Source organism: Oncorhynchus keta, chromosome 14 (assembly GCF_023373465.1).
Source record: "Oncorhynchus keta strain PuntledgeMale-10-30-2019 chromosome 14, Oket_V2, whole genome shotgun sequence".
Lineage (NCBI taxonomy): Eukaryota > Metazoa > Chordata > Actinopteri > Salmoniformes > Salmonidae > Oncorhynchus > Oncorhynchus keta.
The window spans coordinates 39,841,931-39,869,716 of record NC_068434.1 but is presented as its reverse complement, the minus strand read 5'-3'; the positions used below and the strand labels follow the sequence as shown (position 1 = coordinate 39,869,716).

Genomic DNA, 27,786 nt, shown 5'->3' with positions numbered 1-27,786 from the left:
ATACTTATTCACTCAAGACATTTCAGCTTTACATTTTGTATAAAACATTTTTTTAAATTCTACAAACAAATTCCACTTTGACATTATGGGGTATTGTGTGTAGATCAGTGACATAAAATCTTAATTTAAACTATTTTTAATTCAACAAAATTAGGAAAAAGTAAAGGGGTGTTAATAATTTCTAAAGGCATTGTAGATTAAGGACCAATCTTACAACTGTAGTTTTTCTCAGGTCCACTCAATCACATTTCCTCAAATACTAAATAGTTTGTTGAATGACCCAGCATTGTTAACACACAGACCAAGTCCAATGGGTGGTTATAAAGCATGTATAGCATTCAGTTGTTGGATTGGCTGGCATAACTGGTTTGTGCTTCATGTCAATGAGTGTATCTCAGTAGGCATATGACAAAATAACTAAGTCCTGTGAGTGAGTCCTTAAAATTAACAGTTGCTGTGAAATGCGGACAGTACTGAACAGACACTATTTCAAGGCAGTGATAATTGTTCTGCCATATTTCTCTCGGTCTACAACAAAGGGCTGTCTTGTATAGAGCACATGATACGTTTAATTATAGTAAAGGCCTCATGAAACCTGAATAATCTTGCAATATCTCACATTGCAGTTAGTGTGGTTTCACAAGGCTAGAGCAGAGGAGCGGAAGAGAGAAGTTGATGTTCTGGGCTCAAAGGTATGCCAAATGTTGATTTATGCAATATTGAGGAAATATCATTTTAGTGGGTAGGCTAATGTCTGCCAAGTCAATGTCTGCCAAGCCAGCCTACTCCCGTCTCTGAGGGGATACAGCTGAGACTCGTCCCAGATCAGTCATGTTGAAACAAACCTTCAGCTTGTGTAATCTAACATGATTTACCCATCTTCTGCCCACAAATAAACAATATGAAGAGCAAAGAATTTGCTTATAATTCATCAATTTTATTTCATATTTGAATATAAATCTCTGACAAAAGAAAAATAGCTAAATGATAGATACATCACACATTTACAGAAGGGGGTAATCGACTTCCCTCCCATACCACCCGTTTTACATAGTTTTCAAAAATTATAAAATGACTATTACATCTTTGATGTGCATTGCTGTTATTTAGAATTCAAGACATCATTTTACATACAGGCTGTCTTCTGCTACTGGAATTGTTATTCTCTCACGTCTTGAAAGAGTGCATGAATCCATTTATTTATTTATTAACAAAAACAATCATGTATAGAAATTCCATTTTGTCAGGTTTTGGCCATGTCCACTGTAAAAGAACACAAATGTTTACACAGAATAGTTCCAATCCCACGTAGTGACATTTTCATCAAAGCTGCCTGTTGAAGTCTAACCTTGATACTAAATTACAGTGTGCTGAAATACATCAGAAAATAAGGTCATTTGAAATCAAATATTTGAAAAAACTTTTTGGCTGGTACGGGATAAGGGGGAAAATGCCAAAAGATCGAACATAGTGAACATACATACACAGGAGCTACAGAATTTTTGCATCAGAAACCACCAGTGTGCTTTCATTTTCTTGTCTTTTCTGTGTGGCCTGTTTTATAGCAACAGAGCCAACCCATCACATTCCAGTGTAGATTCTCATATTTTCCAGCTATAGGAATAGGAAATACAATCTATGCATCTTCTCTGGAATAACATCAAGTCCACTCTCAATCACAGAGGTAGCTGACATGAAGAAAACTATAAAACACGGTTGAAAATAGTTTTGTTGGCTGAAAAACCATCCAGTGGCTGTACTGTACAGTTTAATATATACTCTACCAGGAACACAATGACCCAATAGAGAATACCGTGGAAGTGATATCATAGATCGCTAATGCTAAAAGTGCCAACCAGGGGCGGACTTAAATTGACATTTTTTTCCATGGAAAATGACCGTATATGATTATTATCCCACAATTGAAAATATTTATTTCACAGAATATATACGCCATATAAAGTTGTTAAATAACAGTCAGTGGGGCTCCCATGGGCAGCTGGGGACAGTTTCAATTAATTGAAACCCCTTCAACGTAGCAAAGTCCACCCCTGGGGCCTACTAAAGAAGTGCCAGAGAGAGAGAGAGAGGGAGAAAGCATAGCATACAAACTGCTGACTTGCATTTGATTTCTCCATGTGGAGACAATCATTGGCCTCAAGGTGGCGCTGGTTGGTTACAGAAACACATTTGTTTCCTGGTGACTCTCACCTGGGGTATATTTGGTTGGTTGTCAGTCACAACGTTGAGAGGTTTATTCTGTACCATTTCAGTTATAGATGTTTGGCAATGAGAAAGACAATTTAATAAGTCATTCATAAGTCACGGTCTACATATCATACACATCTATTTCAGTCTAACAATTTTGCACACCATCGCCCACACAGTACATGCATGCAGCCTCTCAACTCTAAAATGACAAATGTCCTCATGTATTTCCACATCAGAGGCATGACAGAGTGGATCTCAACAATACTCACAACCTGATGACACACATCAGACACTCGTCATTATCAGGTCAATGGCACAAGGTCAATATAGGCATCCTCCTCTTTATTCCCTAATGTCAACACAACTGGGCCTATATATATTATTTATAAAGCATCTCAGAGTAGCAGTGCTGATCGAAGATCACTTCTATCATTAATGAACAAGGTTACATGGACAGTGGGTGGACTAAAGGGGACTCCGACTCTGAGGCTTTATAAATACGAGCACTGTTCTCAACACAGTATCTGACTCAGAACATTAATGACAGGCTTTGACGAGACGTTTCTTACAGAGATTGTGTTGCCCACAGTCTCCAAATAAGGCTTCCAAGGAACCAGTCTGGAATCCAACCAGTAGATACCCCTGTATTTTTTTCTCCAGATAAGACAGCTGTTGTTCAATTAGTCATATTTACATGGATCGTAGCCTAGAGGGTTGACATATTTATAACCATATATTTAATTACATGTACTTTGACATATAACAAAGAGCAATGTGTTCAAAACTCTCCAAAGCAAGGCTTTCAAAACATACTCTGTAGTGTACTTCACTTTGGCAGATGAAATGGCTATTAATTCACCAACAAAGATGGAAAACAATAAAGGTGACCTCATAAAAGCAACACAATAAGCCATGTTACCAGTGGCTAACAGGTGAGGGAAATTCAGTGGCAACATGGGAAATATAAAACAAATCAAGCAAGAGTGATTGAGACGCAGAGTTTTCCCCAGTAACAGAGGGGCAGAACAGACCAGCAGGTATGTGCGAGCATTCGATGCTCAGATCATGTCATCTAGATGTATAGCATGTCGTACATCTATAAAATGTTATCTAGGGAATAACTAAACATACAGAGATATCATTTTAAACCATATTTAAAAAATAAAGTTGTTCATATCACTTGCCCATCTTGAGACAGCTATTTGAGATATTGGGAAGATATTGTGCACAGAATGTGTAAATTGTCTTGTCAAATTATGTTTCTGAGTTCACAAATAGTTTTACAGTTCATTCATACTTGATTTGATAAATAAAAAGACGTGTGCATACAACCTGCCATGCACATAACAGTATACTATCCATAGTTCCACTTCTCAAACATTCAATAGTTTTTACTATGACGCTTAAACATTGGCAGAGTATACACAAAATAAAAACTCAAACCAAGTCTGATCAATCCAACAACGTACTCTACTCTCTCATTCACCAGGTAGAGGAAGTCTGTAAAACGTGCCACAAAAAACATCATTGTGTTGGCATATAAAAGAAACCGTTTGTGTCTGCCATCCCGACATGACAGGGATGAACACTGGCAAAGGCCTCAGTGACCGGTCAAACAACACTGATCTTTAAGAAAGAAAAAAGGTATCATCGGGTCAGTGTGCTGGGAGGCCCATGTGCCAGCTGTCATCTTGGAAACACTCAGAACATCATCATCCCTCATCATCCCATATATTTGTCCTTCCTGTAAGTCTTCCTTCCTGCTGATGAAGCAAAGAAAATTAGACCGTAGTGGAGAAACGGACAGATTATTACAACACGAAAACCCAATTCAGCAATACCGACCCGGTGTGTCAATCATATCTTGTGATTTTCAATGTCTTGTCTTTCCTCCTTCCCCTGGCGGCCAGTACTATCATTGAGCCCTAACTTCCAATGCCTGTGTGGTGATTCCTCTCTGCAGCAGCATGGTGACCTCCGGTGATCCCCACTAAGCTACAACATGGCTATACTCTCAGGGGTGCAGTTGAGATGGGTGGATGTGCTACTTCCTCCAGGGGACTTGAGGCCCTTGGCTCCCATGCCCAGCGTCATGGCGCCGGCCGCGCCGCCCATCATGACCCCCGAGTGGTGGTGGGTCTGCTGCAGGCCGACCATCATGGTGTCATTGGTGACTGTGCCAAACTCATAGGTGAAGGTGCCATAAAAAACCAGGATGTCCACGGTGAAGACCCACTCACAGATGGCCGCCGCATGCTGGAGGACAAAGCTCTCGTGAATGAAGAAAATACCACCTGGGGAAAGACGGTTAAGGAGGAGCAACAGCCACATCGATGGAGGAGGAAGGGCAACATTAAGAAATCTAAGCTTACTTCCCAAATGACACTCTATTCCCTATTTAGTGCACTACTTTAAATGGAATAGGATGCCATTTGGGACGCACAGTATGCTATGGTCAATAATGAGTGCACGGTTCACAGAGTGCAGTATTGTTGCTGTGGAAATATTTAGGCAGGGATATATCAATATGCTTCTTCATTCATCAATATGTTAATGAGAGCTTCAGAGTATGTCTGAGCCTGCCAGGCAGTCTTCACCCCTACTTAGTTCCAGCAGGAGGAAGATCAGCCTTGTCCCTGAGAACTTCTCGCAATTCTGAGGAGTCATCATGTTTTAAGAACCCTAGTTTGTGGTAATGGCTAGAAGGGATCCAGCTTTCAGATTTTACTTTTTGTAGAAGGTTAGGAGAATTAACATAAAATCAAACATTATTTGCCACATGCACTGAATACAACAAGTGTAGACTTTACCGTGAAATGCTTACTTACAAGCCCTTAATCAACAGTGCAGTTCAAGAAGAAGAAAATATTTATAAGGGCCTCCCGGGTGGCGCAGTGGTCTAGGGCACTGCATCGGCCACCAGAGACTCTGGGTTCGCACCCAGGCTCTGTCACAGCCGGCCGCGACCGGGAGGTCCGAGAGGGGAGCGACGCACAATTGGCCTAGCGTCGTCCGGGTTAGAGAGGGTTTGGCCAATAGGGATATCCTTGTCTCATCACGCACCAGCGACTCCTGTGGCGGGCTAACCAAGGTCGCCAGGTGCACGGTGTTTCCTCCGGCACATTGGTGTGGCTGGCTTCTGGGTTAAGAAGCAGTGCGGCTTGGTTGGGTTGTGTTTCGGAGGACGCATGGCTTTCAACCTTCGTCTCTCCTGAGCCCGTATGGGAGTTCTAGCGATGAGACAAGATAGTAATTACTAACAATTGAGGCTTTACGAGGCTATACAAAGGGGACACCGGTACAGAGTCAATGTGCAGGCGTACAGGCTAGTTGAGGTAGTCTGTACAGTTGAAGTCGGAGGTTTACATACAATTATGTGTCATTAAAACTAAACAAATTTATTGTTAACAAACTATAGTTTTGGCAAGTCGGTTAGGACAAGAGGTCAACCGATTAATCGGGGCGGATTTCAAGTTTTCTTAACAATCGGAAATCAGTATTTTTGGGTGCCGATTTAAAAAAAAATATATATATATATATATATATACACACCTTTAATTAATCTTTATTTAACTCGGCAAGTCCGTTAAGATCACATTCTTATTTTCAATGACGGCCTAGGAGGTAGAATGTCAGACTTTTTACCTTGTCAGCTCGGGGGATCCAATATTGCAACCTTACAGTTAACTAGTCCAATGCTCTAACACCTGATTACATTGCACTCCACGAAGAGCCTGCCTGTTAGCGAATGCAGTAAGCTAAGGTAAGTTGCTAGCTAGCATTAAAAAACAATCAATCAATGACTGTCATTGCTCCAATGTGTACTTAACCATAAACATCAATGCGTTTCTTAAAATCAATACACAAGTATATATTTTTATATTTTTAAAGAAATCCAGGTTAGCAGGCAATATTAACCAGGTGAAATTGTGTCATTTCTCTTGCGTTCATTGCACGCAGTGTCAGGGTATATGCAACAGTTTGGGCCGCCTGGCTCTTTGCAAACTAATTTGCCAGAATTTTACGGAATTATGACAACATTGAAGGTTGTGCAATGTAACAGGAATATTTAGACTCATGGATGCCACCCGTTAGATAAAATACGGATCGGAATAAACGTTTTGTTTGAGGTGATAGTTTCCGGATTAGTCAAAGGTATATATATATATATGGTTTAGAGAGAAATAGTCGACGCGTTATAATTCCTGTAATAACTTGCGGCTGAACTTGAAAGAGGTTCCTTCGTTGTTTTACCGTTCATGTTTTCCATAGAGAATGTCTTGATCTACTTCAAATAAGGTCTGTGTTTCGTGCAGGCTTAAACCGCCTCGGCGTTTTGATATCCCTGTAAATCTCACTTGGATAAAGGTAACGTTTGTCAACATATTTTCATAAATCCACTCTACAAAAGAAATGATCTTCGCTTATATTTGGCCAATATTGATCAGAGTTACCTTGTCCTATGGATATCTACACAGTTATAAAATTGGCACGGTGGTGTAAGCCTACACGAAACACAGACCTTATTTTAAGAGATTTTAAAAATATCCTATGGAATAAATGAAGGAACCGCTATTCAGATTTTGTTAGGTGTCATGGGAATTATGACTTGCACTTTGGTTGTCAATTCTTACCATGCCCATTATTAACATATGATTTCCTGCATAAAGAAATTAAAGTTTTTGTTTTCAACATTCATCACAGGTAACTTAAACTCTATTTTTATTCAAACAGTTGAGGGTATTTGTCTCCTAAGCAGACTCTTCAGTATCATTGTCACTTCAGAGCTGTGTGTGTGTTTTTATGTATTATATTAAGTTAAAATAAGTGTTCATTGTTCATTCAGTATTGTTGCAATTGTCATTATTACAAAAATGTGTGTGAGTGTATGATATATATATAAAACATTTTTTTCCCCTGATAAAATCGCCCGATTAATCGGCACAGGCTTTTTTTGTCCTCCAATAATCGGTATCGGCGTTGAAAAATCATAATCGGACGACCTCTAGTTAGGACATCTACTTTGTGCATGACACAAGTCATTTTTCCAACAATTATTTCCAAAAACTGTATCACAATTCCAGTGGGTCAGAAGTGTATATACACTATGTTGACTGTGCCTTTAAACCGTTTGGAAAATTCCAGAAAAACGATGTCACGGTTTTAGAAGATTCTGATAGGCTAATTGACATCATTTGAGTCAATTGGAAGTGTACATGTGCATGTATTTCAAGGCCTACCTTCCAACTCAGTGCCTCTTTGCTTGACATCATGGGAAAATCTAAAGAAATCAGCAAAGACCTCAGAAAAGAAAATTGTAGACCTCCACAAGTCTGGTTCATCCTTGGGAGCAATTTCCAAACGCCTGAAGGTGCCACGTTCATCTGTACAAACAATAGTATGCAAGTATAAACACCATGGGACCACGCAGCCATCATACCGCTCAGGAAGGAGACGCGTTCTGTCTCCTAGAGATGAATGTACTTTGGTAAGAAAAGTGCAAATCAATCCCAGAACAACAGCAAAGGACCATGTGAAGGTGCTGGAGGCAACCGGTACAAAATTATCTATATCCACAGTAAAACGAGTCCTATATTGACATAACCTGAAAGGTCGCTCAGCAAGGAAGAAGCCACTGCTCCAAAACCGCCATTAAAAGCCAGACTACGGTTTGCAACTGCACATGGGGACAAATATCATACTTTTTGGAGAAATGTCCTCTGGTCTGATGAAACAAAAATAGAACTGTTTGGCCATAATGACCATTGTATGTTTGGAGGAAAAAGGGAGAGGCAAGCCGAAGAACACCATCCCAACCTTGAAGCACGGGGGTGGCAGCATCATGTTGTGGGGGTGCTTTGCTTCAGGAGGGAATGGTGCACTTCGCAAAATAGATGGCATCATGAGGACAGAAAATGATGTGGATATATTGAAGCAACATCTCAAGACATCAGTCAGGAAGTTAAAGCTTGGTCGCAAATGGGTCTTCCAAATGGGACAATGACCTCAAGCATACTCCCAAAGTTGTGGCAAAATGGCTTAAGAACAACAAAGTCAAGGTATTGGAGTGGCCATCACAAAAGCCCTGACCTCAATCCTATGTGGAAGGACCACCAGAGGGCAGGCTGGGCTCATGGATAGTAGCCCAACAAGGCATGGGAGACAAGGTAACCAGAGGCAATTAAGCACAGCTGACGGTACTAATGACATACTCTCCTTCCCCTATAAGAGAGAATGGAACCAGCAGAGAGGGAAAGGGAAAACTATCTCTGGAAGATGGCCACCGAGAGAGAGGAGCTATCCAGGAAGAACCACTAAGACGGTGACAATCCCGTGAATTTTTGTTGTAGTTTAAAGATAATCCTATTGTGTTCCTGTTTCATCTGGAGAAGAAGATGTATGTTTTTCCTTCGAAGATTTTCATTGATTATGTTGGAGTGTTTGTGTTGACCAAATGCCCTCAATAGAGAATCGTGTTCAATCAAGAGAACCTACTCCTGACTCGTTTATTCCACCTTCACGCTTTAGAGTGACGCCCAATTACTTGGTCCGCTCACACCTATAAAACATTTGTGGGCAGAACTGAAAAAGCGTGTCCGAGCAAGGAGGCCGACAAACCTGACTCAGTTACACCAGCTCTGTCAGGAGGAATGGGACAAAATTAACCCAACTTATTGTGGGAAGCTTGTGGAGGGCTACCCAAAATGTTTGACTCAAGTTAAACAATTTAAAGGCAATGCTACCAAATACTAATTGAGTGTATGTAAACTTCTGACCCACTGGGAATGTGATGAAATAAATAAAAGCTGAAAGAAATAACTCTATTCTGACATTTCACATTTTTAAAATAAACTGACCTAAGACAGGGAATTATTACAATGATTAAATGTCAGGAGTTGTGAAATACTAAGTTTAAGTGTATTTGGCTAAGGTGTATGTAAACTTCAGACTTCAACTGTAGGTTGTTCAGCAGTCTAATGGCTTTGGGGTAGAAGCTGTTGAGGAGCATTTTGGTCCTAGACTTGGTGCTCCGGTACCGCTTGCCGTGCGGTAACAGAGAAAACAGTCTATAACTTGGGTGACTGGAGTCTGACAATTTTATGGGCTTTCCTCTGACACCGCCTTTTATATAGGTCCTGGATGGCAAGAAGCTTGGCCCCAGTGATGTACTAGGCAGTTCGCACTACCCTCTGTAGCACCTTACAGTCGATGCAACCGGTCAGGATGCTCTCGATGGTGCAGCTGTAGAAACGTTTGAGGATCTGGGGAGCCATGCCAAATCTTTTCAGTCTTCTGAGGGGGAAAAGGTTTTGTCGTGCCCTCTTCACGACTGTCTTGGTATGTTTGGACCATGATAGGTCGTTGGTGATGTAGACACCAAGGAACTTAACTCTTGACCCGCTCCACTACAGCCCTGTCGATGTTAATGGGGGCCTGTTTGGCCCGCCTTTTCCTGTAGTCCACAAAGCTCCTTTGTCTTGCTCACTTGAGGGAGAGGTTGATGTCCTGGCACTACACTGCCAGTTCTCTGACCTCCTCCCTATAGGCAGTCTCATCGTTGTCAGTGATCCGGCCTACCACTGTTGTGTCATCAGCAAACTTAATGAATGTGTCGTGTTTGGCCACAAAGTCCTGGGCGAACAGGGAATACAGGAGGGGACTATGTACACACCCCTGAGGGGCCCCAGTGTTAAGGATCAGCGTGGCAGATGTATTGTTGCCTACTCTTACAACCCCTTACCAAAAAGACACAGCCCCCTACCCCTCATCTTACCAGAGGTAGCGTCTCTGTTCTGCCGGTGCATGGAAAATCCCACCAGCTCTATATTGTCCGTTTCTTCGTTCAGCCACGTCTCGGTGAAACATAAGATGTTACAGTTTTTATGTCCCGTTGGTAGGATAATCTTAATAGTAGGTCATCAATTTTATTTTCTAACAATTGCACATTAGCAAGATGAATGGAAGGCATTGGGAGTTTACTCGCTTGCCTACGGATTCTCAGAAGGATCCCCAATCTGTGTCCCCTTTTCCAGCGTCTTTTCTTCATGCAAAAGGTGTGGATCTGGGCCTGTTACAGTAAAAGTAGGATATCCTTCTCGTCGGACTCGTTAAAGGAAAATGTTTCTTCCAGTCCGTGTGAGTAATCGCTTTTCTGATGTCCAGAAGTTATTTTCAGTCATAAGAGACGGTGGCAGCAACATGGTGTACACAATAAGTAAAAAAAGCACAATTGGTTGAGAGAATGTAAAACGTCAGCCATGTCCTTCGGCGCTATCTCTTGCAGGTTAGGAGAATCTAGCCATGACCGTAGCTACCCATCTAGCCCAATAACTGGTCACACTCACAACCCTCCCCCAACAGTCTACCTGTACAGACACATATGTATTAGCTAGCCAACCACAGAACCCTAGCTACCTATCCAAATAACCGTCCCCCAACATCCTCCCTGGCCTCTACAGACACACACCCACATCCTCTTCAGACCCCCAGCCCCTCCTTTCCTACAGCCACTATAAATCTGCCTATTTATCACAGACCACTGAAAGGAATTAGACTTACTAAATATATATGAAGCACATGGGGCCCACTAGTTGTTTGTTGGTATCACAGACTAGCCATTGCAAGGTTTCATTACAGAAGAGAAATGACAATACTACATTCCACATTAACGCTGGAATCCTTAATGTTAATGTTGTCCGTTTGTGATACAACAACAAAGTTACTGCAAACAACAAACACTGTTAATTCCCATCAGACAGCGTTGCGTGATGGAAGAGCACAATATATACTGCAATTTTACACTCCTCAGTTCGTGGCGCAGTTTCCCCCTACTGTGGATTCCATCTTTAACTGTGACTGATTGAAATTAAATAATGCTAAGGATAAATTATCAGTCACCTTTTACTAACTGGTGGAGTCCATCAGGACCAATAACACGACCAGTCTAATGCCCACCCCCCACCCCTTTCCCTCATCCCAGCCGCTCAACCCTTCCCTTAACCAATCCCAGTGAGTCGAAAAGGATACTGAGGACCAGTGAGACGAGGGCTCCTGCGGCCAGCGCCACACGTACGTGTGCCATCCAGTAGTCAAGGGCAGTGACGGCCACCCGGTAGGTGAGCACACACTGCAGGCACACAAAGAGCAGACCGGCGGGGAACGTCACGCCCGCGCCAACGTAGTGGAGAGACTTGGCATGGTCAACCTGCCCAAGGAGGGAAAAATCTTATTTATCTATTCATGTATTTTATTTTACTGTGATTGAAAACATACATTTAATGCACAAGTGAACCCACTCCGAATACCCAAATCCCATTGACGTCCCCCTGAACCCTCCCACTCCTATGCACATGGCCACCCACATCCGCCCATACCCCTTGTTTTTAACATATGGAGACATGTTAGAAAACACAGGCAATCGCCAAGTTGAGATAACAAATGAGGAAAATATAGACTATATAACCCACCACCACTTAGTAATTATCGCTCGAGCCAAGAGTGAGAGATATGGAACCATTTTGGACACACCCATGGAATCAGCCTTTACGTAGAGTAATGAAGTGAGAAGAATCACCTGGAAGTTGCCCACCATGACCAGTCCTAGAGCGTTGGTGCAGCCAGACACCAGAGCGCTGGTGTTAATCCAGCAACGGTGGCTGTGCTCAATCACCTGGGCATAGCGCAGAAGGCACACCATCACCACTGGAGAGACAGAGAGCGAAAGAGAGATATGAGCAGGAAGGAGTAGAGAAATAAGGGATGGTGAGAGAGGGAGAGGGCAGAGAGGTAGGTGAAGAGGAGCACAGGGAAAAGGGAACAGAGTGAGTGGTGATAAATAAGACAGAAAAGGAAGTAATGGAGGAAGGTGATGGATGATGAGGGGGAGGAGTGGAGGAAAGGCCACATCCATTATTGATCGCAGAGCCTATTTGAAGCCCTTCTGCACGTGCTGCTAACTAATGGCTAACATACACATTAGTATATATATATATATGCCGTGCGAAAGTATTCACCCCCCTTGGCATTTTTCCTATATTGTTGCATTACAACCTGAAATTTAAATAGATTTTTATTTGGATTTCATGTAATGGACATACACAAAATAGTCAAAATTGGTGAAGTGAAATGGGAAAGAATTTCTAAATGATAAAAATCGGAAAAGTGGTGCATGCATATGTATTCACCCCCTTTGCTATGAAGCCCCTAAATAAGATCTGGTGCCACCAATTATCTCTAGAAGTTACATAATTAGTTAAATGAAGTGCACCTGTGTGCAATCTAAGTGCCACATGATCTGTCACATGATCTCAGTATATTACACATCTGAAAGGCCCCAGAGTCTGCAACACCACTAAGCAAGGGGCACCACCAAGCAAGCAGTACCATGGAGACCAAGCTCTCACAACCAGGTCAGGGACAAAGTTGTGGAGAAGTACAGATCAGGGTTGGATTATAAAAAATATCAGAAACTTTGAACATCTCACTGAGCACCATTAAATCCATTATTTAAAAAAATGCAAAGAATATGGCACCACAACAAACCTGCCAAGAGAGGGCCACCCACCAAAACTCACAGACCAGGCAAGGAGGGCATTAATCAGAGGCAACAAAGAGACCAAAGATAACCCCTGAAGGGGCTGCAAAGCTCCACAGCGGAGATCGGAGTATCTGTGCATAGGACCACTTTAAGCCATAAAATCCACAGAGCTGGCTTTACAGAAGAGTGTCTAGAAAAAAGCCATTGCTTAAAGATCAAAATAAGCAAACACGGTTGGTGTTCGCCAAAAGGCATGTGGGAGACTCCCCAAACATATGGAAGAAGGGGACCTGGTTAGATGTGACTAAAATTGAGCTTTTTGGCCATCAAGGAAAACACTATGTCTGACACAAACCCAACACCTCTCATCACCCTGAAAACATCATCCACACAGTGAAACAGGGTGGTAGCAGCATCATGCTGTGGGTATGTTTTTCATCGGCAGGGACTGGGAAACTAGTCAGAATTGAAGGAATGATGGATGGTGCTAAATACAGGGAATTTCTTGAGGGAAACCTGTTTCGGTCTTCAAGAGATTTGAGACAGGGACGGAGGTTCACCTTCCAGCAGAACAATGACCCTAAGCATAACGCTAAAGCAACACTTGAGTGGTTTAAGGGGAAACATTTAAATATCTTGGAATGGCTTTGTCAAAGCCCAGACCTCAATCCAATTGAGAATCGGTGGTATGATTAAAAAGATCATCCAACTTGAAGGAGCTGGAGGAGTTTTGCCTTGAAGAATGGGCAAAAATCCCAGTGGCTAGATGTGCCAAGCTTATAGAGACATACCCCAAGAGACTTGCAACTGTAATTGCTGCAAAAGGTGGCTCTACAAAGTATTAACTTTGGGGGGGTGAATAGTTATACACGCTCAAGTTTTCTTGTTTGTTTCACAATAAAAAATATTTTGCATCTTCAAAGGGGTTGTGTAAATCAAATGATTGCATACCCCCCAAAAAATCTATTTTAATTCCAGGTTGTAAGGCAACAAAATAGGAAAAATGCCAGGGGGGGTAAATACTAGAGGTCGACCGATTATGATTTTTCAACGCCGATACCGATTATAGGAGTACCCCCAAAAAAAAAAAAAGCTGATACCGATTAATCAGACAATTTTTATATATATATTTATAATAATGACAATTACAACAATACTGAATGAACACTTATTTTAACTCAATAAAATCAATTTAGTCTCAAATAAATAATGAAACATGTTCAATTTGGTTTAAATAATGCAAACAAAAAGTGTTGAAGAAGAAAGTAAAAGTGCAATATGTGCTATGTAAAAAAGCTCAGAACATGAGAACATATGAAAGCTGGTGGTTCCTTTTAACATGAGTCTTCAATATTCCCAGGTAAGAAGTTTTAGGTTGTAGTTATTATAGGATTATTTATTATACCTTTAACTATTGTATGTTCTAATAGGTACTTTAGTATTGCCAGCCTAATCTCGAGAGTTGATAGGCTTGAAGTGATAAACAGCGCAATGCTTTAAGCATTGCGAAGAGCTGCTGGCAAACACAGGAAAGTGCTGTTTGAATGAATTCTTACGAGCCTGCTGCTGCCTACCACCGCTCACTCAGACTGGGCTATCAAATCATAGACCGAATTATAATATAATAACACACAGAAATACGAGCCTTAGGTCATTTAATATGGTCAATCCGGAAACTATCATTTCGAAAACAAAATGTTTATTCTTACAGAACGGTTACGTATTTTATCTAACGGGTGGCATCCATAAGTCTAAATATTGCTGTTACATTGCACAAAACTTCAATGTTATGTCATAATTCTGTAAAATTCTGGCAAATTAGCTCGCAACGAGCCGGGCGGCCCGAACTGCTGCATATATCCTGACTCTGCGTGCAATGAACGCAAGAGAAGTAACACAATTTTCCTAGTTAATATTGCCTGCTAACATGAATTTATTTTAACTAAATATACAGGTTTAAAAAAATATACTTCCGTGTATTGATTTTAAGAAAGGCGTTGATGTTTATGGTTAAGTACACATTGGAGCAATGACAGTCATTGATTGTGAATGCGCTTGTTAAATCACCCGTTTGGTGAAGTAGGCTGTGATTCAATGATAAATTAACAGCGCCACTGTCCACCAAACGGACGTTGTTATTGTTTTTGTTTATGAAGCGGATGGGAGGAGCATCGGCCAATGTGGTAAGAAAATTCACAATCTGCTGCTCTATCGTGCGTGCAATAATGTCAGATGGAGAGACATATTTTGTTATTGTTTACAGTAACTTCTTTGTTGTTATAATATCGCAAGTGGACATGGCAGTTCCAACATTAAGGATTTCAGCTTTAAACACTAATGCAAAAAACACTTTTCACAAAATAAAAAAGGTGAGTAAACTGGGTTTGCTCTTCACTACATCAGTGATGAGTGAGACAAAGGACACAGCTTATTGTCAGTGTGAGTGAGTGGGCTGTGGAGTGATGAGAGAAGAGGTCTGCGTTCCAAATGGCACCCTATTGTTCCCTACATAGTGCACTACTTTTAACCAGAGCCCTATGGATGCCATTTGGAATGGAGAAGAGGCCTTACTTACCCATGAAGGCACCAACATTCCCGATCAGACTGAACAGGCAGCTCTCAGGGGGGAAGGAGCCACATTTACTGTACAAGACACAAGATGTGGGAGGAAACAACATGTCACCCAAAACTAATTAGAAATCCACTCACTAGACTTAATTCATTGAATGACATTGACTAGGCCTATATATGCCCATGATTCAAATGTTAGGAAAAGGCCTTCCTGTCACTGGTTTATTACAAGGTTGTTACTATTTCCCTTCTGGTCTGGTTACAAGGCTAAGACTTTGTAGATTAATGCATCAATCATTTTACTGTTGTAAATACCATTGTAAATACAACCCATATTTATGTTTATTTATTTAGCGTTTTGTACTTTAACTATTTTCACAAAATATGACATTTGAAATGTCTTTATTCTTTTGGAACTTTTGTGCGTGTAATGTTTACTGTTAATTTTATTTATTTTTTTACTTTTACCCCATTTTTCTCTCCAATTTCATGGTATCCAATTGTTTTAGTAGCTACTATCTTGTCTCATCGCTACAACTCCCATACGGGCTCGGGAGAGACGAAGGTTGAAAGTCATGCGTCCTCCGATACACAACCCAACCAAGCCGCACTGCTTCCTAACACAGCGCGCATCCAACCCGGAAGCCAGCCGCACCAATGTGTCAGAGGAAACACCGTGCACCTGGCAACCTTGGTTAGCGAGCACTGCGCCCGGCACACCACAGGAGTCGCTGGTGCGCGATGGGACAAGGATATCCCTACCGGCCAACCCCTCCCTAACCCGGACGACGCTAGGCCAATTGTGCATCTCCCCACGGACCTCCCGGTCCGTTTATTACATATTTCACTTTAGCAATGTAAACATATGTTCCCCATGCAAAAATAAACTGTAAATTGAAATGTAATTGAAAGACAGAAGGCGCAAAGAGAGAGAGAGAGAATAAATTAATGTAACACCTGATGAGGGGGATGTCCTGTATGGTGCAGCATGTCTTTGGGAAGCCTGGCCTGGCTATCTCCTCTGTACATGTAACATTGTAGGACCTGCAGGTAAGACAGAAAAACAATTAAATGAGCTATTATTATTTTCAAGCTGGTGATATAATGCAGTATATCAAGTTAATGTAGGCTATAAATCCAAAGACAAACCTCGGTCTTCTTTACTACCACTGCTTTTAATGAAACTCTCAGTGAAGCACTCACCAGTTCTCCACCGGACAAACATGATGGTTCATCACAGCCATGGCGTAGCTGTGGGGAAAAACAAACACAAATCAACAATGATTCAAACCCACAATCATGAATGTCTTATGAATATTTCTCTTTCAATCACTTTGTGATACATGCTTGGGCGCCAGGACTCACACTATCCATATCCCTGTGATGGAGAAGGCAGAGAGGCTGACAGGCAGGACGATCCAGGCAGTCATTGGGCTGGCAGTATGCCGGCGTTGTCCAAAGCATGAGGGAAAGGAGGGCGTTAGGCTGGAGAAGGTAGCGAGACAATGAGGGGACCAGATGGGGACACTAACAGGCAGGGAGGACATACATGGAGGGGGCCATGAGAGTAGGACAGGGGGACGGCACACTGCTTCTGTTGCACCGCTCGGTGCCTGCAACCAGCAGCTGTCTTTACCACAGAGCAGGAAGAAAGAGAGTTGAACAAAAATGTCAAATGTGAGGTGGAGGGGAGCAGAGAGAGAAGGAGGAAAGAAAGAGACGAAGATTACCATTTAGTTTTATTTTTCAGTAGGGTGACTTGACTTTTTGAGATTCCTTCATTTAAAATAAATAAAATCAGGCACCTCAGGAATTCTAAAATCAGATAGCCCTAGGCCTACAGACAAACATTAAAATAAGCATTTTTCAAAGGTTGGCCTACCTACAGAAGAGAAACAATCTGACAACAGGTAATTGGTCAAATGAGTGTGTTGAATGAGGATAATTCAATGGCCAAAAGCAGAGGCCAATCATAAAGTGGTGATTTTGCACAGTGTGCAGTTTAGAACTCTGACCTTTGCTCAGACTAGAATGAACTAAAAATGACCTTTTCAGAGGAAATCCCACTGTAATGCTCCAAATAAAACAAGCTCTTGTTTTCCACTACCACACTGAGAAAAAACAACAGGTGAAGATGTATGCAATAGGTTTTCCTACAATGTTGGGGGCTGGGCAGTGAACTCATCTCAAATGAGAGACAATTGTTTCCTTATACAATTACACAGGGAACAGATACAGGTTGGTGATACTAAGCCAGTTTAGGCCTATTTCCTGTCTAGGCTTGATCAATTTCCCCATTTAACTGGCTATCTCTTCTCAAGTCTCACAATGATCAGCCCCTCCACTGCAGCATCTGACTTTGTAAGGCTAGGGCGGGGGTCTCTCTCTATCAAGCGAACTGGTAGTTTATTTGAGGTCCACCTGCAGCAAGCAAAAAGGTTTGGGGTACCTACAATTGATGTATGTATGATGCATTGTTGAACAGTGGCTGGCATGGATTATCAACTCACCATCAGCAGATTGTCAGAACACCGGCTGTGTTAGCTAGCTAATTACAGCTATATTCTAAAATTGTTTACATTTTAGTACACCCTGCAAATGTGACAGGTAAACTGGCTAGCTAGCTCATGCATTTTATCCCACTGCGTCTTTCCTCCTAGCTAACGACATCTCAAACTGATTGTGTATGGACTAACACACGCTAGCTAAACTAACCAACGGACCAACTAGTTGTTAGCTAGCCAACATTCAGTGCTGCTAACAAGACACCGGTACATTTTAGAGCGGTAGTACATGTAAAATGTGTTCAGACTGCCAGAATGTTTCAGATGGCACAACGGTTAGGTGGCCATTTTTCTCAAATTTCCACACAGCAATTAGCTAGTTAGACCGCTAGCTGGCTACCAGCTGACAATCGAACAAAAGAGGGGCAATATTGCCTGGCTGGCTAGTTTTGACCCACCAAGCTATTTTATGCTAGTTGGCTTTTGAAAATAACAGTACGTTTTTACACATGCTCGTTAAACGTCCACAACATTGTATCCGTAAAAAAAAAAGATATCATGAAAATCACTATTTACATACCCCAGATCCTGCTTACTCCCACCACGAACCTCAACAACCTTGGTTTCCCTTTAAAACTACAATATTTCGGGCCCCACGCCACCGTGCGTGCCACTCAAGCATCGACACTGTAACTGTAGTTTTTTTGCGAGACAATGGATGAAGGACAAAGCGTAAAGAACTACATTAACCACCAACATCACTATCAATGGCCGGGCCTTGACCATAGATAGTGATGAGGAGTCCCCGTTCATTGGATGTATTCAGGGTCATTCAAATATCGTTTTAAACTTTATTTTACTATCGACGGTTACAGCTGACTTCAGGATTGTATGTCGATCTGCTGTCCTTAAACATACGTCATTTGATTTATTTGTTTCAGTCTCTGAATTCTTTAATCAAACTTTTCGCCACCAGCTCCTAATATCAGGGCATTATAACTGTATAGTGAGCTCGTTTTCTCTGGTTTTCTATGGCTAAACCTAAACTAGTTGGGTAGTCCTCATTGCCAAATACTACACCCTCAACGTCAAAACTCCTTTGCTAGTTATACAATCATTTAACTAATAAATTCGCTGGAATTAAGTTTAAAGTATGTATTGTTTTGTTGAATACTCATGGTTCGACAGGTCTGACATAAAACCACCGTCGCGAAGGATATAATTTGCCGCGTTCAAAACAACGGGGAACTCGAAAATCTCCGACTTCCGTGCGTTCAATCCATTTGGGAACTCGAAAAAACGACATCCGACTTGGAAAACTGATTTTAACGGCCATCCAACTCTTGCCACTTTTACTGACGTCGTGATTTGATCTCGTATTTTCCGAGTTTCCAGTTGTTTTGAACGCGGCATCAGCTCCACCGGCGTCATTGGCGTAAGGGTATATCGCGTTCATGTGCTAGTCGGAACTAAGAAACTCGGACATTGTAGACTTGCTAACTGGTTGTGGTTATTCACGTGTCGCGTGAAACCAGTTAGCTGTTAGCAAATATCGTAGGTCCGACTAGCACATGAACGCTGCATTTACTGGACGTTTCTGACTGGTTTTGGAACTGTGACAACAGAAAATCTCTCCACGCTTAGTTCAATAGGATATGTAGGGGTTTTGCCAGCACAGGCAGATATGTACATTGTAATCACAGGAGGCTTGCGGAGGGGAGAACTGCTCATAATAATGCCCGGAATGGAGCACATGGAATAGCATCAAACACCTGGAAAACATGAATTTGGTGTCATTCCACTAATTCCACTCCAGTGATTAACATAAGCCAGTTCTCACCAATTAAGGTGCCACCAACCTCCTGTGACACTGTTGTACCATTAAAACATTTTCAACTGCCTATCATATTTGTTGATTAAATCAGGGTTAATTAATATAATGAGTAATCCAGGAATATTATGAGTTAATTGACACTATAACTCTATAAAATAACAATCTACAGATCGCAATGGCAACAATGAATGGCTAAATAACTTCAGGTCTGTGAAGCTCCTCCTCGCCACTCACTATTGTCCAGGACGACTGTGCATACACCTGACCAATGAAACGTTTATTTCCCTAGAGATCACATGCTAAAAGAGAAAAATTGATATATGATAATACCCCAAATAAAATGTAATACCTTTAACACACACACACACACACACACACACACACACACACACACACACACACACACACACACACACACACACACACACACACACACACACACACACACACACACAAAATATCTTACCTCATATACTGAACCCTGCATTGTTGAGGAAGAGCGTGTAAGTATAAATATAAAATATTCACTGTATGGTTTATACCTGTTGTATTATGTCATGTGACAAATAAACTTACATTTGATTTCGATTTGACTTGACACACCCATGCTTGGCTGCCGTTTGACAAATAAAAATAAACTCACTTTTTTGTCCATAATGATCTCATCATATGCCATCTGCACTGTATCTGCAAGCTGTCGCCTAGAGCGCACGTGCCAATAAGAGAGTGGGCGCTCACTATATAATGCACCTTTTTTTGTGAGAACCATCAGAAGAGTTGAAAATGGGATGGAAACCCATTTGAGTTTTTAAAAAATTGGTACATGGGAATTTTTCCGCAAAAGGTCATTTTATGTGGCCTACATCATCACACACAAACTTTTATCTGCAAATCAAATCCATTTGACGGACACACTTCTCTGGTGGGAAAATGCTCAAATCGTTTGTATGCGGATTTTAGAATATTATCATGACAATCTGTCGCCAATTGGATCGAAACCTAGCTACAGTCAGGGAAAATATATACATATGCTAAGCATTGTGTTAAAACTGAATACTTTATTTTAAAGTCTATGAATATATTGGGCCAATTAATCAACTCAGATGTTGCATGGAACACACAGATATAACCCTGTACAACTAGTTCTCAATCCCCTCCTATAGAAGGTATGTTTTAGTGGCGGATTCAAGGGACAAACAATGACACTAGTATGATATGATTTCTATTTTCAGATATCATATGTACAGCTTTAAAGACTGAACAATTAGACATTCTACAAGTATGTGCTTGTGTTTCTCATGGAGATGAAATTGTCTGTCTCCATGATGTTCCCTTGCCCTCAGATATATTGATTATACCCATTATGCCCATTGAGTCCAATTGCATGACCTCCCTTTTGTAGGGACTGATGGGCCCCAGTCATTGGATGTAGACAGTTAGATACCATTCTTAACTGGTAACTGTTGTCAGTGTCAAGGATACATGAAGACAAATGGCCAGCTTTTACAATCATATCAGCTCAATAATATTAATATTGGGGTTAAAAGAATGCAACGCATGCTTTTCAAAGAGGTGAACCTGTCTCCCCTGACTAAGGGATCATTCTTTCCTCATTCAGATTTTCATCAATTGATAAAACCAGTCTGACCGTTATGAAGTATTTGCTATTTGAAATGTGCACTAGTTATGATGTAATCTTGTTGGTTATGTTCTGGAAAACACATTTCTATCCTTTGAGAAACAGACACCTCACAAGTCCTCAACTGACAGCTTCATTAAATAGTACCCACAAAACATCAGTCTCAACATCAACAGTGAAGAGGTGAATCCAGGATACTGGCCTTCTTGGCAGAGTTCCTCTGTTCAGTGTCTGTGTTCTTTTGCCCATCTTAATCTTTTATTTTTATTTACCAATATCCGGGAGTCGCCTCATCACTGTTGACGTTGAGACTGGTGTTTTGCGGGTATTGTTTAATGATGCTGCCAGTTCTGGACTTGTGAGGCGTCTGTTTCTCAAACTAGACACTCTAATATACTTGTCCTCTTGCTCAGTTGTGCACCGGGCCTCCCACTTCTCTTTCTATTCTGGTTAGAGACAGTTTACGCTGTTCTGTGAAGGGAGTAGTACACAGTGTTGTACGAGAGCTTCAGTTTCATCGCAATTTCTCGCATGGAATAACCTTGATTTATCAGAACAAGAATAGACTGACGAGTTTCAGAAGAATGTCTTTGTTTCTGGCCATTTTGAGCCTGTCATCGAACACACAAATGCTGATGCTCCAGATACTCAACTAGTCTAACGAAGGCCAGTTTTATTGCTTCTTTAATCAGAACAACAGTTTTCAGCTGTGCTAACATAAATTGCAAAAGGGTTTTCTAATGATCAATATTAGCCTTTTAAAATGATAAACTTGGATTAACTAACACAACGTGCCATTGGAACACAGGAGTGATGGTTGCTGATACTGGCCCTCTGTACGCCTATGTAGATATTCCATAAAAAGAATCGGCCGTTTCCAGCTACAATAGTCATTTCCAACATTAGCAAAGTCTACACTGTATTTCTGATCAATTGTATGTTATTTTAATGGACAGAAATGTGCTTTCAGTTGTTTATAATGTTTTATGCAAGTGTGGATGAATCTCGTTGACTTCCATTTTCTTCCACATGGGCCCATGTCTCTCTGTATGGCCACAGATGCTATTAGAACCATTGAGAACTTGCAGTTGTATCAGGCGACCAGACAGACTTGCAGGCCAATCACACAATGATGCAGAAAAGCCTCCAGGAGCTACAGAGTTGATTGACAATTCTGGGAAAGTGCCCCACCTGTGAAGTCCTGACCCTAAATTCATAGAAAAAAGGGTTCTCCTATGGGTTCTTCTGCTGTCCCCATATGAGAACCATTTTTGGTTCCAAGTATAACCTTCTTTTGGTTCCAGGTAGAACCCATTTGCGTTCCATGTAGAGCCCTCTGTGGAAAAGGTTCTACATGGAACCCAAAACAGTTCTACCTGGAACCTAAAATGGTTCTTCAAAGGGTCCTCCTATGGGGACAGCCAAATAACCCTTTATAGGGAATAGGGTGCCATTGGGGGACAGGCCAGGTCTTTCTTTCTCGAATCTAGTTTTCGTGTCTGTCGAAAACCAAGGATATGCCGGAGACTGATCAAGGAAAAGGACATTTTCCCTTTGTTTTTTGTATCATGTGTCTGTTTGTCACATACACTCCCTCTCCGGCCTCTAGGTCATCAGGCTGCTGATTATCCCGCACACCTGTCACCATCGTCTCGCACACCTGCGCCTCATGACACTAACCTGGACTCCATCACCTCCTTGATTATCCTCCCTGTGTCTGTCACTCCCCTTGGTGTCACTCCTCAGGTGTTATTGACTCTGTTTTGCGGTGTGTTTGTGTTAATTGTTTATTTTATTTATTAAAACCCTCACTCCCTGAACTTGCTTCCCGACTCTCAGCGCACTCGTTACACTGGTATTAAATCATGTTACAGTATCCATTTGTGTTTTTTTATTGTAGATCCCCAGTATGGCTGAAAATATGAATGTGTCATCTATATCCAGCCTTGCAGGCCTTGTTGAACAGGTGAGCACACAAACAGGATTAGTTTTAACCATACCAGAATGGAAATCATGTTTATCGGCCGCCCACTGGGCACACACTGGTTAAATCAACATTATTTAAATTAAATTACATTCAATGAAGTTGGAAGAGATGTTGAATTTACGTTTTTGCCCAGGTGGTGTCTTCTAATCTAGAGGAACCTAACCTTTCAACCACAATAGCAGGTGAGTGACCTTCCTCTTCATCATTATTTGGTATACAGTTGAAGTCAAGTTTACATACACCTGAGCCAAATACATTTAAACTCAGTTTCACAATTCCTGACATTTAATCCCAGTAAAAATGACCTGTCTTTAGGTCAGTTAGGATCACTTTATTTTAAGAATGAAATGTCAGAATGATAGTGATTTTTCAGCTTTGATTTCTTTCATCACATTCCCAGTGGGTCAGAAGTTTACATAAACTCAATTAGTATTTGGTAGCATTGCCTTTAAATTGTTTAACTTGGGTCAAACGTTTCAGGTAGCCTTCCACAAGCTTCCCACAATAAGTTGGGTGAATTTGGCCTATTCCTCCTGACAGAGTTGGTGTAACTGAGTCAGGTTTTTAGGCCTCCTTGCTCACACACACACTCTGCCCACAAATGTTTTCTATAGGATTGAGGTCAGGGCTTTGTGATGGCCCCTCCAATACCTTGACTTTGTTGTCCTTAAGCCATTTTGCCACAACTTTGGAAGTATGCTTGGGGTCATTGTCCATTTGGAAGACCCATTTACGACCAAGCTTTAACTTCCTGACTGATGTCTTGATGTTGCTTCAATATATCCACATAATTTCCCTTCCTCGTGCACCAGACCCTCCTGCAGCAAAGCACCCCCACAACATGATGCTGCCACCCCCGTGCTTCACAGTTGGGATGGTATTCTTCGGCTTGCAAGCCTACCCTTTTCCTCGACATTAAAATGGTCATTATGGCCAAACAGTTCTATTCGTTTCATCAGACCAGAGAACATTTCTCCAAAAAGTATGATCTTTGTCCCCATGTGCAGTTGCAAACCGTAATCTGGCTTTTTTTATGGCGGTTTTGGAGCAGTGGCTTCTTCCTTGCTGAGCGGCCTTTCAGGTTATGTTGATATAGGACTCGTTTTACTGTGAATATAGATACTTTTGTACCTGTTTCCTCCAGCATCTTCACAAGGTCCTTTGTTGTTGTTCTGGGAATGATTTGCAATTTTTGCACCAAAGTACGGTATGAGCGGTATGACAGCTGCGTGGTCCCATGGTGTTTGTACTTGCGTACTATTATTTGTACAGATGAACGTGGTATCTTCAGGCATTTGGGAATTGCTCTCAAGGATGAACCAGACTTGTGGAAGTCTACAATTTTATTTCTGAGGTCTTGGCTGATTTCTTTTGATTTTCCCTTGTCAAGCAAAGAGGCGCTGAGTTTGAAGGTAGGCCTTGAAATACATCCACAGGTGCACCCCCAATTGACTCAAATGATGTCAGTTAGCCTATCAGAAGCTTCTAAAGCTATGACATAATTTTCTGGAGTTTTCCAAGCTGTTTAATGGCAGTCAACTTAGTGTATGTAAACTTCTGACCCACTGGAATTGTGACACAGTGAAATAATCTGTCTATAAAAAATTGTTGGAAAAATGACTTGTGTTATGAACAAAGTAGATGTCCTAACCGACTTGCCAAAACTATAGTTTGTTTACAAGACATTGGTGGAGTGGTTGAAACGCAAGTTGTAATGACGACGATAAACAGCTGCCTCTGATTGAGAACCAATCTAGGCAACCATAGACATACAAAAACCCCTGGACATACAAAAACCCCTGGACAATACAAAAATTAAACAAACCACCCTTGTCACACCCTGACCTAACCAAAATAATTAAGAAAACAAAGATAACTACAGTCAGGGCGTGACACATAAGGATACGGCGGAGGATGAATGGCACGACAATGGGCCTCAGGATCTTATCATGGTAGCTCTGAATTGAAATTGCCATTGATAAAATGCAATAGTATTCGTTGTCCGTAGCTTTTGCCTGGTCATACCATAACAACGTTGACATCAGAAAACTGCTTACACGCACAATACCATACATGTGGTTTGCAGTTGTAAGGCTGGTTGGACATACTGCCAAATTCTCTAAAACAACGTTGGAGGCGGTTTATGGTAGAGAAATTAACATTCAATTATCTGGCAACAGCTCTGATGGACATTCTGCAGTCAGCATGCCAATTGCACACTCCCTCAACTTGAGACATCTGTGGCATTGTTTGACCAAACTGCACATTTTAGCTTGGCCTTTTATTGTCCCCAGCACAAGGTGCACCTGTGACATGATCATGCTGTTTAATCACTTTCTTGATATGCCACACTTGTCAGGTGGATGGATTATCTTGGCAAATGAGAAATACTCACTAACAGGGATGGAAACAAATGTGTGCACAACATTTTGAGAGCATTAAGCTTTCTGTGCATATGTAACATTTCTGGGATCTTTTATTTCTGCTCATGAAACATGGAACCAACACTTTACATGTTGCGTTTATATTTTTGTTCAATATCGCTATGTAGCCTCTGTTTTCATCATGCTAGCTAATGTGTGTTTGTATGCTAATGTACAGTATGTTCATATTGATATACTTACTTACCTGTTGCCAAGGAGGCCCTCCAATTAAGAAAACTGGAGGCCATTGCTGTTAAACAACATTGATCTTATCTGTCTTGTCTTGTGTGACCCCTGTTAGCAGATGCATGACAGTGGCTTATAATGGGCTGTCTCTTGTGTTTGTCTTTATTTTCTTCAAGGTTATGTTGTGGAGAAATGTGGCTGCAACAAAACATTGATTCTGAAGACCTCAATGGGATTAACAAAAATGTGTAACTAGGTCATTTAATATGTGAATAATTTTATAAATACAAAAATTCCAAATAAGTTTGTGCAAGCTTATTGTTTGTTGATATAACGACAGTTTGAAAACATGAGGAAATTACATGTGCACATGTCTAGTAGTGACGCAGTATTGAAACAAGATGTCAATAGTGATTTTGAATAGGCAAACAGTTGTAAATGTTTCAGTTTCCAATAGTAATTCAAAGAGGTTTATGTATGAAATGGAAAAAGGATCAGGAGCAATTCAGTCGCGACAGAACACTACAGTAGTAATTCAATAGGGATTGAGTAGGCATACAGCAGTAATGGGTAAGCATTGTGTAGTTATTCAATCGTGAACATGTAAGAATTGTCTAGGTATGTAGGTTTTATGTGGTGTATAAACCCAAAAGCTCAGTAGTTACACAGTAGTCATTTAAGGGAGAATTATGTAGTAATTTGAATAGGAAATATGTAGTGTTCACCAGTAGTGAAACCTCCCAATTTATCACTTATTACTACTTAAATTACTACATAAATCACTACTGGTTTACTACACATCTCAATAGCAATCAAGTAGTAAAACCAACAGGTTTTGTGTTGTAATGATGAGTAGCCTAGTAATTCAGTAGCACTTTTTCAAGAGTGTCACTTAAACAAACAAATACAATTATGATAGATGTATACAGAAGTCTGTGGGTAAACACAGTCTCCCTTGTCTTTCCCTATAGTGGCACACACATTCTTCCATCACTTATAAAATAATGACGTTGACATACATTTTGCGACATATCAACGATGTGGATTGACGTCTGTGTGCTCTCTGGCGTGCTCTGCAGGTGGGCAGTGGTGGTGACACAGCATGGTTATGCTGGTCACGGTGCTTCTGATGGTGGCTGCTCACTCTCTGGGAATGCGATCTTCTACACTACCATTTACTCCACGTGCCCAGATGCTCAACTGGAACACACAGCAATTGGCCTGTTCAAAGCATAAGCGAAGTATAACTGATTTTAGAAAATCAGGGCGCGTATTCATAAAGCGCCAAAAAGCAGGAGAGCTGATCTTGGATTAAGTCCCACGTCCATGTAATCATATTCATTGTGATGTAAAATGAAAAACTGATCCAAGGTCAGCATTCCTAATATGAGATGCTTTAGGAATATGGGCCCTGTTCTGCATCTTCCCACAGGTTACATATCCTGTCCTATTCTGACATGGCCCTGTATTTCATTACATCTCCTGACAGTATTGACTGATGCTGTTTTCTGACATAATTCCACAGTGCTGTGGTGGGGAACTTCGTGTTCTGCTGGCCCTTCATCAGCCTGGTTGTTTTATGGGGGTGGGGGCCCACACCCTGGGCTACCAGAGCTGGACCCATGTACAGAACTTTGAGGTGAGTGATGGCGACTGGGAAATATCTGTGCATAGGGAATCTTTAGGTACTTGGCTATTGTAAAAACCTATTTACCCATAGGTAAAATAATAAATACACATCCCAACTAATTCATATGATTCTGTCCCTTGCTGTTGTTTCTATCACAGAAGAATGATATTTTCAGCAGCCTCAACATCAGTCAAAACTTCAACAGCAGTTGGAGAGACCAGCTTTAATACCCACTAAATTCGGCCCAGCACCTCAGCAATATAC

At 41.3% G+C, this 27,786-nt stretch overlaps 1 protein-coding gene and 1 long non-coding RNA gene across 6 annotated transcripts; one reads left to right on the top strand and one right to left on the bottom strand.

Moving 5' to 3' along the window:
• Positions 1–916: 916 nt before the first annotated feature.
• LOC118393403 (transmembrane protein 150A-like) lies at positions 917–19,100 on the bottom strand. 4 transcript variants are annotated; one of them, XR_004827552.2, is made up of 9 exons: positions 18,404–19,100; positions 16,685–16,949; positions 16,523–16,570; positions 16,277–16,363; positions 15,324–15,391; positions 11,786–11,913; positions 11,239–11,416; positions 4,057–4,505; positions 917–3,974 (listed from the first exon to the last, which is right to left on the bottom strand). XR_004827552.2 is itself a non-coding variant. In XM_035786046.2 (8 exons), the coding sequence occupies exons 2-8, from the start codon at positions 16,864–16,866 to the stop codon at positions 4,207–4,209; spliced, it is 990 nt and encodes a 329-aa protein (XP_035641939.1). In that variant the 5' UTR covers positions 16,867–16,945; positions 18,404–19,100; the 3' UTR covers positions 917–4,206. The 4 variants fall into 4 exon arrangements, 2 of the variants coding, with proteins under 2 accessions (XP_035641939.1, XP_035641940.1); XR_004827553.2 differs by having other exon boundaries at positions 917–3,971; XM_035786046.2 differs by having other exon boundaries at positions 917–4,505; positions 16,685–16,945.
• On the top strand, positions 17,058–26,183 carry LOC118393405 (uncharacterized). 2 transcript variants are annotated; one of them, XR_008064061.1, is made up of 5 exons: positions 17,058–17,757; positions 22,906–23,064; positions 23,197–23,262; positions 23,417–23,465; positions 26,069–26,183. It is a non-coding gene; the product is annotated as an uncharacterized LOC118393405 (long non-coding RNA). The 2 variants fall into 2 exon arrangements; XR_004827555.2 differs by lacking the exon at positions 22,906–23,064.
• The last annotated feature ends 1,603 nt before the right edge of the window (positions 26,184–27,786 follow it).

What these genes read in the sequence shown, in the direction of transcription:
- LOC118393403 (XM_035786046.2), bottom strand. Translation starts at nt 16,866, where the DNA reads ATGTCCTCCCTGCCTGTTAGTGTCCCCATCTGGTCCCCTCATTGTCTC. An exon ending in GTTTGTCCGGTGGAGAACTG is followed by an intron (nt 16,364 to 16,522) that starts GTGAGTGCTTCA and finishes TCTTACCTGCAG; the next exon opens with GTCCTACAATGTTACATGTA. An exon ending in CAGGACATCCCCCTCATCAG is followed by an intron (nt 15,392 to 16,276) that starts GTGTTACATTAA and finishes TGTCTTGTACAG; the next exon opens with TAAATGTGGCTCCTTCCCCC.